The following is a 12,774-nucleotide window of genomic DNA, read 5'->3' as shown; positions in this document are numbered from 1 at the left end:
GCTCTGCTAGGAGGCGCCCAGTCTCCCCAATGTAGAGGAGACCGCATCGGGAGCAACGGATACAATAGATGATATTAGTGGATGTGCAGGTAAAACTTTGATGGATGTGGAAGGCTCCTTTAGGGCCTTGGATGGAGGTGAGGGAGGAGGTGTGGGCACAGGTTTTACAGTTCCTGCGGTGGCAGGGTACGGATGCTCAATTCTGTGTGAAATCTGAGCTGAGAAGGATTCTGAGTGTAGCTTCCACCCAGAACTATTTAAGTATTGGTTACAAAACACACATTGGGTTGAAGCTTTTCATCATATGCTCTTCAGGATATTTGCAAGAATACCAACATAAAACAGAACAACAATTTTATACTGTATGAGAAGAGCCTGCTGATCGGTTGGCAAATGGATGCTGATTGGTTGAAATGTTACCATAGAGAATTTACAAGTTCAATGATGACTGATAGTCAACTGATGAGTTTTGTTTAATTGCAAAACAGGCAGATTGAGTCTGACTGGTCAAGGTAATATCCTGAGAAATGCACCAGACAATGGCAGCCATCTATTTTTTGAGTTTAAATAGGTGCAGTTTGTGCATATATATGCAAAGGAAAAGGCCCCATGTGTTAATAGATGTAACCTTCTTTATGCACAGGTGTGCCACACTGAAAAACCCAACTGACAATCTTAAGAGTGCAAGGCAAAAAAGCCTTCAACAAAACGTATCTTTTTGTCATCAATACTCAAGTTACATACTAATAAGTGATTATGTGCAATTTAATTTTATTATAATGTTGACATTGCATTAAATGGTATCCACTGACTGGGCAACAGCATGTATTCATCATATAAATCATGGATGCTGCATGTGATGAGCTTTATTTTAAATTTAGGATAATGCTGGCAGTCGTGTGGAAAATGTTCCATTTCTCAGAAAAAACATGTCTCATCTTGACAAGATTGGAAGATAATTGAAATGCACTGCTTGAGAGGATGGTAAAAGCAAATTTAGCTGTAATTATCTAAATAGAATTGTTTAAATTCTGAGGGTTAAATATTTCAAGGCAATAGGAAAGAACAGAGAAAGATATAAACAACTAACTGGAAAGGTCTTTCAAAAAGCAAGCCCAGGCAGATTGAGCCAAATTGCCTCATGTGTTGTATGATTCTATAATCATGAAGAAAGGATAAGGTAGCCGATTTGTCTCATATATATTACAATTGCTACAATGCTGAAGGAAGTCATTGAATCTGTGCTGGCTCTTTGAATGAGCAACACAGTTACACCTGTTCCTCATAATACTACACATTCTTCTGATTAGATTCCCTACAGTATGGAGACAGGCCCTTCAGTCCAACAAGTCAACACCAAAGAGTAACCTACCCAGACCCATTCATTTACTCCTGACTAATGCACCTAACACTATAAGCAATTTAGCATGGCCAATTCAACTAGCCTGCACAACTTTGGATTGCGGGAGGAAATCCAAGCAGACATGAGGAGAATGTGCAAACTCCACACAGACAGTCGCCCGAAGCAGGAATCAAACCTGGTGCTGTGAGGCAGCAGTGCTAACCACTGAGCCACTGTGCCACCCTTTTGCAAATAACCATTTTACTGCCTTTTAATACTTCAGTTATGCCTGCCTCCATCACAGTCTCAGACAACACATTCTAAGCATTAATAACTCACTGTGGAAGTTTGTCTCATCATCACTTATTCTGTCAATTATTTTCAATCTGAAATGGACCGAGGTGTGGCAGATGGAGTTTAATTTAGATAAATGGGAGGTGCTGCAATTTGGAAAAGCAAATCAGAGCAGGACATATACATTTATACACATATCCCTCCAAACCCTTCCTGTTCATTTACCCATCCAGATGCCTTTTAAATGTTGCAATTGTACCAGCCTCCACCACTTCCTCTGGCAGCTCATTCCATACACGTACCACCCTCTGCATGAAAATGTTGCCCTTAGGTCTCTTTTATATCTTTCCCCTCTCACCCTAAACCTTTGCCCTCTAGTTATGGACTCCCCCACCCCAGGGAAAAAACTTTGTCTATTTACTGTATCCATGCCCCTCATGATTTTGTAAACCTCTATAAGGTCACCCCTCAGCCTCCGAAGCTCCAGGGAAAACAGCCACAGCCTGTTCAGCCTCGCCCCGTAGCTCAGATCCTCCAACCCTGGCAATATCCTTGTAAATCTTTTCTGAACACTTTCAAGTTTCACAACATCTTTCCAATAAGCAGGAGACCAGAATTGCACACAATATTCCAACAGTGGCCTAACCAATGTCCTGTTCAGCCGCAACATTACCTCCCAAATCCTGGACTCAATACTCTGACCAATAAAGGAAAGCATGCCAAACACCTTCTTCACTATCCTATCTGCCTGCAACTCTATTTTCGAGGAGCTTGAGCTTGCACTCCAAGGTCTCTTTGTTCCGGAACACTCCCCAGGAACTTACCATTAAGTGTATAAGTCCTGCTCTGATTTGCTTTTCCAAAATGCAGCACCTCACTTTTATCTAAATTAAACTCCATCTGCCACACCTCGGCCCATTTCATATTGAAAATAATTGACGGAATAAGTGATTCTGATCAATAAAGGAAAGCATACCAAACACCTTCTTCACTATCCTATCTGCCTGCAACTCCACTTTCAAGGAGCTATGAACCTGCACTCCAAGGTCTCTAGGACCTTACCATTAAGTGTATAAGTCCTGCTAAGATTTACTTTCCCAAAATTCAGACCTCTCATTTATCTGCCACTTCTCAGCCCATTGGCCTATCTGATCAAGATCCTGTTGTAATCTGAGGTAACTTTCTTCGCTGTCCACTACACCTTCAATTTTGGTGTCATCTGCAAACTTACTAAATATTCCTCTTATGCTCACATCCAAATCATTTATATAAATGACAAAAGGTAGTGGATCCAGCACAGATTCTTGTGGCACTCCACTGGTCACAGGCCTCCAATCTGAAAAACAACCCTCCACCACCACCATACCTTTGAGCCAGTTCTGTATCCAAATGGCTAGTTCTCTCTATATTCCGTGAGATCTAGCCTTGCTAACCAGTCTCCCATGGGGAACCTTGTCAAACACCTTACTGAAGTCCATATAGATCACATTTACCGTTCTGCCCTCATCAATCCTCTTTGTAACTTTTTCAAAAAAGTCAGTCAAATTTGTGAGACATGATTTCCCACACACAAAGACATGCTGACTATCCCTAATCAGTCCTTGCCTTACCAAATACTTGTACATCCTGTCCCTCAGGATTCCCTCCAACAACTTGCCCACCACCGACATCAGGCTCACCGGTCTATAGTTCCCTGGCTTGTCCTTACCACCATTCTTAAACAATTGCACCACGTTAGCCAGCCCCTAGTCTTCCGGCACCTCACCTGTGTCTATCGATGATACAAATATCCCAGCAAGAGGCCCAGCAATCACTTTCCTAGTTTCCCACAGAGTTCTAGGGTACACCTGATCAGGTCATAGAGTCATAGAGATGTACAGCATGGAAGCACTTCCTCCTCTGAAATATGGACATTTTTCACAATGTTACCATCTATTTCCCTACATTCTATATCTTCCATGTCCTTTCCACAGTAAATACTGATGCAAAATACTCATTTAGTACCTCCCCCATTTTCTGCAACTCCACACAAAGGTCTCCTTGCTGATCTTTGAGAGGGCCTACTCTCTCCCTTGTTACCCTTTTGCCCTTAATGTATTTGTAAAAACCCTTTGGATTCTCCTTAACCCTATTTGCCAAAGCTATCTCATGTCCCCTTTTTGCCCTCCTGATTTCCCTCTTAAGTATATATCCGCAACTACACTGGCCCCACCCCCCATCTTTTTCTTCGCTACATTGATGACTGTATCGGCGCTACCTCGTGCTCCCACGAGGAGGTTGAACAGTTCATCCACTACACTAACACCTTCCACCCCGACCTCAAATTCACCTGGACAGTCTCGGACTCCTCCCTCCCCTTCCTAGACCTTTCTGTTTCTATCTCAGGCGACCGAATCAACACGGACATCTACTACAAACCTACCGACTCCCACAGCTACCTGGACTACACCTCCTCCCATCCTGCCCCCTGTAAAAACGCCATCCCATTCTCCCAATTCCTTCGTCTCCGCCGCATCTGCTCCCAGGAGGACCAGTTCAAAATACGTACAACACAGATGGCCTCCTTCTTCAAGGACCGCAATTTCCCCCCCGACGTGGTCGACGGTGCCCTCCACCGCATCTCCTCCACTTCCCGCTCCTCCGCCCTTGAGCCCCGCCCCTCCAACCGCCACCAGGACAGAACCCCACTGGTCCTCACCTACCACCCCACCAATCTCCATGTACAGCGCATCATCCGCCGTCACTTCCGCCACCTCCAAACAGACCCCAGCACCAAGGATATATTTCCCTCCCCTCCCCTATCAGCTTTCCGTAGAGACCACTCCCTCCGCGACTCCCTTGTCAGATCCACACCCCCCACCGACCCAACCACCACTCCCGGCACCTTCCCTTGCAACCGCAGGAGGTGCAACACTTGCGCCCACACCTCCCCCCTCACTTCTCTCCAAGGCCCCAAGGGAAACTTCCATATCCGCCACAGATTCACCTGCACCTCCACCCACATCATCTACTGCATCCGCTGCAGCCGGTGTGGCCTCCTCTATATTGGGGAGACAGGCCGCCTACTTGCGGAGCGATTCAGAGAGCACCTCTGGGCCACCCGGACGAACCAACCCAACCAACCTGTGGCACAGCATTTCAACTCCCCCTCCCACTCCACCGAGGATATGCAGGTCATTGGACTCATCCACCGCCAAACCACAACAACCCGACGGTCGGAGGAGGAGCGTCTTATCTTCCGACTGGGAACCCTCCAACCGCAGGGGATGAACTTGGACTTCACCAGTTTCTTCATCCCCCCTCCCCCCACCTTGTCTCAGCCGGATCCCTCCAGCCCGGCACCGCCTTCCTGACCTGCAGTCTTCTTCTTGACCTCTCCGCCTCCATCCTACTCCGACCTATCACCCTCACCTTGACCTCTTTCCACCTATCACATTTCCAACTCCCCTCCTCCAAGTCCCTCCTCCCTACCTTTTATCTTCTCCTGCTGAACACTCTCTGCTCATTCCTGAAGAAGGGCCTGTGCCCGAAACGTCGAATCTCCTGTTCCCTGGATGCTGCCTGACCTGCTGTGCTGTTCCAGCAATAAAGTTTCAACTTTGATCTCCAGCATCTGCAGACCTCACTTTCTCCTCCTATATACTCCTACTGCCTTTATACTCTTCTAAGGATTCACTTGACATATCCTGTCTATACCTGACATATGCTTCCTTCTTTTTCTTAACCAAACCCTCAATTTCTTTAGTCATCCCCAGTATTCCCTATACGTAGCAGCCTTTCCTTTCACCCTGTCAGGAATATACTTTCTCTGGATTCTCGTTATCTCATTTCTGAAGGCTTCCCATTTTCCAGCTGTCCCTGTACCTGCGAACATCTGCCTCCTCAACCAGCTTTTGAAAGTTCTTGCCTAATACCGTCAAAATTGGCCTTTCTCCAATTTACAACTTCAGCTTTTAGATCTGGTCTATCCTTTTCCATCAGTATTTTAAATCTAATACAATTATGGTCGCTGGCCCCAAAATGGATTAGAAAGAGTGGAAGTTGTTTCCGTTCGGTGGGGAAACTAGGCCCCTTGGGTTCAGCCTTAAAATTACAGGGAGTCAATTTAGAACGGAAATGAGAAGACATTTCTTCAGCCACAGAGTGATGGCCTGTGGAATTCATTGCCATGGAACGCAATGAAGGCTGGGAAGTAAAATATCTTCAATGCAGAGATTAATAAAGTTGTGATCTCACAAGGAATTAAGGGCTACGGGGAGAGTGCAGGTAAGTGGGGTTGAAATGCCCATCAGCCATGATTAAATGGCAGAGTGGACTCGATGGGCCGAATGGCCTTACTTCCTTTTCTGTGTTTTATGGCCTTATGGCTGCCTGACTATGAAGCTAAAGTCGCCATTGCCTTCGCGGACTAAGCTGCTTTCTGATGAGGGTGAAACACAGCTGGTGTTGGTGTAACCTGAGGGTCACCACGCCTCAGGCGTCCAGACAACTGAGCTAACCGCCCCCAGATGATAGAATGGATTAATGGAATAATTGATTGAAAAATTTCCGGATAGCAGAAACTATAATTTACAGTACTGATCTACAGTACCCTTTCCCCAGCTCCCCACCTCACATTCGGCTCCCGCAGTTGTTATTGTGACATTGGTTAACATACAATTAAACCGATCATATGTCTCCAACCGGTCTAAACTGTCAGCCAGTGCTTGAGAATTGAAAAGATTGAAAGGGAAAACTTCAAATCTGAACAACAGAGCAGCAGAAAATGTCGAAAGAAATAGAACGAAAACCGCTGGAAACACGTTATTATGTAAACGGTCAAAATCCTCAGCTGAAGCTAAAAGGACAGAATCGGAACTGTTTAAGCTGGAAGAAGGGTTATAGAAGGTAAGAGATTATTTTGTTTGCATTTATACATTTAATGAAAAAATTGTAAAATTAAAGGACCAAAATATACGCCCAACGTGGGGCTCGAACCCACGACCCTGGGATTAAGAGTCCCATGCTCTACCGACTGAGCTAGCCGGGCTGCTAAATGTTAGTGCCATCCATTCTGGTTGGTAAATGGCTTCCTATGTGTTTAGTATGTTTTCTGTAGATATTGCTGTGAGAGGGGAGTCAGAAACACAGGTTTAATTTCCCCTCCCGAGCCCAGTTTCCGAGTTTCCCGCGCTCGCACTTCCGCCTGTCTGCTCACGTGACTCGAAATGTAACAATGCAATGTAACAACAGGGGCTGCGCGCGCAGCAGGCGGTGCTCGACCGAACGTGAAGGAATGGACTTCGAAAATACAACCACAAAGTACTGGGGGAACTCAAGTTCCGAAGAAGACTCGTAAATACAAGATTGTAGCTGCTTGTGGGACCAGCATTTGTAACAAGGTGCAAGGGCAATACAAGAGACTGATAATGCAAAGAGCCATTACAGCCACGATGGGCCAAATGGCCTTCTTCTGGATCAGTGGTGCTGGAAGAGCACAGCAATTCAGGCAGCATCCGAGGACAGGCAAAATCGACGTTTCGGGCAAAAGCCCTCGGATGCTGCCTGAATTGATGTGCTCTTCCAGCACCACTGATCCAGAATCTGGTTTCCAGCATCTGCAGTCATTGTTTTTACCAAATGGCCTTCTTATTGCAATGTAACGCTTGTATTTTTCTAGCACTCTTTCTTTTAAATTTCAGGTCATCAGCATCCACAATATTGAACAAAGTGAGAACTTTTAAAATATATTTTTATTGAGAAAATGATTTTTTTTGTTTAGAATATTACAGCAAATACAAAACCAAACAATTTAAAGCAATATTTTAAAAAACAAACCCACTAATTACATAAATAAATAATAACTAAGCTAAAAAAGGAGAATCTTAATAATAATGACGATAAAAGCGAGAACTTTAAGAGATGCTGTTTCTGATGTTGTTTCTGACCCGCGAGAGAAGGAAAATCCAATATTCCGGTATTACTCACGCCAAAAGACTCCGCAATCAGAAAAATATTGGTACAACTGTCTAACCTCATCCTCAATTGAAAGCCTTCCACCCCATTTTTGAAATAAAAAATCGATATTTACTTCAAAGACTTCAGTTCAGTTAAGTTACTTTTTTTTACTCTGTATGCCGCATAGCAACAGGGTTACATCTACTTACAAAGCGTGTCCACGCCCTCAAGTGTTCATTTTATTAGGGGATATTTGGAGATTTCTTGTGGGTCCGTACCTCTGAGCCAGGAGTGCGGGGGCTCAAGTCCCACCTGTCTCAGAGCTCTGCATCTACACATGTTGTCGAGAAAATATCGTGACGTGGAGCACCCCCTCCACCCCGGACAGCGCAAACGGGACTGAATGAAACACACGGTCAGTTAGTTTATATTGGTGGCCAGGCCTCGCTGCTGTCGTTTCCACTTTGCTGAGGGCAGTGTGGTAATTTCTTGCTTAATATTGAGTTCTAACTGTTAATCAAGCAGAAGTAGCCCCAAGACGCTGTAACCATTCCTTATTGATGTTGGGGGCAGGGACTAGATTACATACAGTTAATTGAATTAAAATGCTTTTGTAAGAATCGATCATGGTGCGTTTCCACCTCAGGAAGGATCGCACTGTAAGTTTGAACTAAGGATGTTGACATTGAGGAAATTGTATAAAACTACATTTATTTATCTGTCCCGAGGCCAAACGTTTTGTTTCATTGACCAGTTGTCTCTTTGCCTCTCTGCTGCAACTAGCAATCTTTGATCTAGTCAGGAGGCTGTGGGTTCAGGACCATACATTATTTTTCTTCAATAAGATGTGGGTGTTGGTGGTAGGGCTATCATTTTTTGCCCATCCCTAATTGTCCAGAGGGACAGACTTCCTGCCCTACGCAATGTGGTTAACTCTTAACTGTTCCCTGAAATGACTTCGCACCAGATCTATAAGCATCCACCACCGACCCTCAGTAGCAGCAAGGTGTACCATCTACGATATTCACTGCAGAAATTCACCAAAGATCCTTAGACAGCAGCCCCCAAAAACTGCAACCATTACCATTGAGAAGGACAAGGGCAGCAGAGACAAAGGAAGACCACCCTGGGCAAGTTCCCTTCCAAGTCACTCACCATCCTGACCTGGAAATATATCATAATGTGGAGGAGCCAGTGGGGTGGACAAAGTTAAAAATCAGAGCTTAAAAATGTGTTGCTGGAAAAGCGCAGCAGGTCAGGCAGCATCCAAGGAGAAGGAGAATCGACGTTTCGGGCATAAGCCCTTAATCTTCTGAAGAAGGGCTTATGCCCGAAACGTCGATTCTCCTGTTCCTTTGATGCTGCCTGACCTGCTGCGCTTTTCCAGCAACACATTTTTAAGCTCTGATCTCCAGCATCTGCCGTCCTCACTTTCTCAAAGATAAAAATCACACACCAGGTTCTAGTCCAACATAGTTATTTCCTGTTGGACTATAACCGGGTGTTGTGTGATTTTTAACTTTCGAAATATATCACCATCCTTTCAGTCTTGCTCACATCCATGAATTACTTTTTTTTTAAAAAAAACACCATTCAGTTCAAGGAATGGGTAACAAATGCTGATCTTGCCAACAACACCCGCATCCTATTGAAGATTAAGGAGAACAGGAATAAAGGCGAAGGGTTGAAGTCTCCTGATGGATGAGGATGCTGGAAGAGAGCTGTTGTTCCGCCAGAGGGCTCTGAACGGGCGGCCTTCAATCCCAGCCTGCAGTCCCACTGTCCGAAAATAAAGTCACTTTGCACACAGCGAGTGGAAAAATTGAGTATTTTCCTGAAAGTTCACGACAATTAAAACAAAATCTATTCACATACAGAATTGTGACTTTTTTGTTGGAAAGGCTGAAAGAATCCTAAACAAAAACAGAGGTTGCTGAAAAAGCTCAGCAGATTGGCAGCACAGTGCAGAGAAATCAGAGTTAACGTTTTGGGTCCAGTGACCCCTTCTCATTCTGGCTCAAAAGTCAAATATTTTGAACTCCGAGAATTGTGGTTACACTGGGGTTTAAAAAAATCCAGAGTTCTCAACAGAGCGAAAATGCTGAGAGTGATTTCTTTATCTACTGAAAATTTAGCTTTGCAGAATGGTAAAGCACAGCAGCGGTAGGGCTGTCGTCAGTTGTTTCATTTTATTCTTTAATATTAAAAAAGGGGATTGTCACAATCGATTTCTTTCGGCGCATTCTCAATGAAAAAGTGTGTTCATGAAGTTACATGAAGTACATCCACCTTAACACACAGTTAGACATACATCAGAAACCGTGACTGTCAATAACGGAAATGTACAAGAGGTAGCGCCACGTCGGCCAAGTCCTTAAATATTCCACAATTACTTTCTTAAACTCGACAACGAATTCCAAAGCAAATCGTTCAGTTTCTAAACATCATACAGTTAATTCCACAGCCGCTTTTGGCGAATCAGTTGCTTAACATAAGAAATTCGAAATGTTGCCACAGGAATGGGAGAAATGAATAGTCCGAGAGTTTTTACAGCACGGCAGGAGGCCATTCGGCCCCTCATGTCCGCTCCAGCCATCAGACATTCAGCTCCTCTGATCCCACTCATTGGGGAGAAAGTGAGGTCTGCAGATGCTGGAGATCAAAGTTGAAACTTTATTGCTGGAACAGCACAGCAGGTCAGGCAGCATCCAGGGAACAGGAGATTCGACGTTTCGGGCACAGGCCCTTCTTCAGGAATGATCCCACTCATTGTCATCCAGATCATTAGAAAGAAACTCTGAGGCAGAGGATGATGATTGCCCGCCGGGTAATGGCTGGAGTAAAAGGTCACGCGATGGAAGCTCCCCTTTCTATCCCGGGTATTTAAATCCACCATCAACCAGATCAACCCGCCCCTCCCCCACCTCCAGGGAGGCTGGGTTTGATAATCAGGGAACGACCTGCTAATGAAAGCCCGCTGCCCGATAAAGACTCATCAAATCCTTCCAAACAAAACGGGAGAAACGATTCGTGGTCAATGCTGGAAAGGCGAGTGATCCCTGCTTCGGGGGGAGCTCAGCTGAGCCGGTGCTTTGTGAAGTTGTGTCTCTTTCTGACTGCCTCAGGGACACAGTTATTCCCTGACCCTAACGCCCGTACAGGGGCAGACCCAACACACACACACCCACCACCCACACACACACACACACCCACACACAGAGACACACATACACACCCATACACACACACACAGACCCACACACAGCGACACCGACGCTTACCCACACACAGACACACACCCACACACAGACAGACTCAGACACAGGCACACCCATACACACACAGACACACATACACACCCACTCACAGCGACACACACTCACACCCCCACACACAGAGAGACCCACACACAGCGACACACACACACACCCACACACCCACACACAGACAGACTCAGACACACACACACCCATAAACACACAGACACACACACTCACACAGACACACATACAGACGCACGCATACACACACACCCACACCCACTCACACCCACACCCACACACACACACACACAGAGCGCAAGTTTACTTGGAGTTTTCCTGGAGGCTACACTTGGACACAGCGCCGCCCCCCTGCCTGGTACACTGGGAGGCTGACTGACAGCGCTCTCCATCCCTGGTGTTTAGAGGGATTCCCACCGGCAGCTCGGCTTTGAAAGGGCCCGAGTAAGGTCGGATGGCGCAGGCGTGGCTCAGGCCGGGTGAAGATATCTTCCAGAATATCTCCCTCAGGGACTGGCGGAAATCTCTCCTCAGTAAGCAATACAGCACCGGGTTCAGGCAACTGTTGGTGTGTGCCAAGCAGACAGTGACTGGGAACACATAGGCGTGTAAGGTGTAGTAGGTTTTGTCCCAAGGCACCGCGTTGAGTTTAACCAGGACCCCCCAGAGGGTGATAACGTGGTTGGGAAGCCAACACAGAAAGAAAGCCAGCATGAGCACGGTGATGGACCTGGTGACTCGGGACTTTCTCTTCGGGTTGTTGGTGCTGATGTGGTGCTGAGCCAGGATTCGGAGGAGGAGAAGATAACAGACTGTCAGCGTGATCATGGGCAGGACAAACGCCAGCGTGATCTTCTGGATGTGGTACAGCGCAAGCCAATACTGGCCATCGTCAGGAAAATTCAGCAGGCACAGCTTCTCGCCGTTCAGGGACTTGGTGCTGGCAAACACGGCGGTGGGCAGAGTGGCCACACTGGCCGCCAGCCAAAGCAGCAAGCTGACCCATCTGACCGAGCACCGCAGCCGGCTTTTCCGAGATCTGAGAGCCGAGGCCACCGACCAGTAACGGGCCATGGCCATGGCGGTGAGGAAGAAGACGCTGGCATACATGTTCATCACGGTGACCGACAGGATGATCTTACACATGGCGTCTCCGAAGGGCCAGCTAAAGTCCAGAGCCGTGTCCACCGCCCAGAACGGCAAGGTCAGCACGAACTGGAAGTCCGTCACCGCCAGGTTGAGGACGAAGAAGTTGATGGTGCAGTTCTTGCGCCCTTGCTTCGCCCTCATCAGGAAGAAAACCAGCAAGTTGCCCACCAAGCCAATGGCACACACGATGGAGTAGGTGATGGAGATGCTGATTCTCAAAGCCGGGGAGCCGTTCCCGGAGACTTCATCCTCCAAAACACTGGAGTTCCGTGGCCCCAGCATCATGCTTGAGTTGGGAATCCTTGCAGCTGTAGCATTGGTCCCGGCTCCATCCATCACCTACTGCTCTGGCTGAACGCAGTGGTACCCTGCAGAGACCATGCCACTGCCGGGAAAGTTCCCCAACTAAAGCCGGACCCCGTCCACCTCCCTCCACCACCCCCTCCCCCCCCCGCTCCCCTCCCCTCCAGCTCTCAGCCCCTGGTGTGAGTTGAGTTGACCCAGATTGACCCTCCCTCTGGATGGAGATACCTGGCACCCGGGCTGCCTCCTGCTTTCTCTGCTTTGAACAACCCAGCGGCCGCGGTTCGAATGAACCAAACTGGCTGGCCCGCCCCCTCCAGCCTCCCATTGGCCTGCCCCCGGTCGTCCCTCCTGCTCCAATGGTCGCTGAGCATGTCAATCATAGGACACGGCGCAGCCCCACCCAGTGTGCGCCTGCGCACACCTGCTGTCCAAGGTGCTGAAACAGAAGGTGCCTTTGAGCGAGGA

General features: G+C 47.0%; 1 protein-coding gene and 1 non-coding gene across 2 annotated transcripts; both read right to left on the bottom strand.

Annotated features, from left to right (window-relative positions):
• Window positions 1–6,592: 6,592 nt before the first annotated feature.
• Window positions 6,593–6,665, bottom strand: trnak-cuu (transfer RNA lysine (anticodon CUU)). Its single transcript has one exon. It is a non-coding gene; the product is annotated as a tRNA-Lys (tRNA).
• Window positions 6,666–9,007: 2,342 nt separating this feature from the next.
• LOC122540806 (relaxin-3 receptor 1) lies at window positions 9,008–12,357 on the bottom strand. Its single transcript, XM_043677009.2, has one exon. It carries the CDS (start codon window positions 12,337–12,339, stop codon window positions 11,158–11,160), a length of 1,182 nt encoding a protein of 393 aa, XP_043532944.2. The 5' UTR covers window positions 12,340–12,357; the 3' UTR covers window positions 9,008–11,157.
• Between the last annotated feature and the right edge of the window lie 417 nt (window positions 12,358–12,774).

Source organism: Chiloscyllium plagiosum, unplaced genomic scaffold, assembly GCF_037043375.1.
Source record: "Chiloscyllium plagiosum isolate Xiang-an unplaced genomic scaffold, Cpla_swu_hap1 HiC_scaffold_39, whole genome shotgun sequence".
Taxonomy (NCBI): domain Eukaryota; kingdom Metazoa; phylum Chordata; class Chondrichthyes; order Orectolobiformes; family Hemiscylliidae; genus Chiloscyllium; species Chiloscyllium plagiosum.
This window is presented reverse-complemented; position numbering and strand designations above follow the sequence as displayed.

What these genes read in the sequence shown, in the direction of transcription:
- LOC122540806 (XM_043677009.2), bottom strand. Translation starts at nt 12,339, where the DNA reads ATGGATGGAGCCGGGACCAATGCTACAGCTGCAAGGATTCCCAACTCA.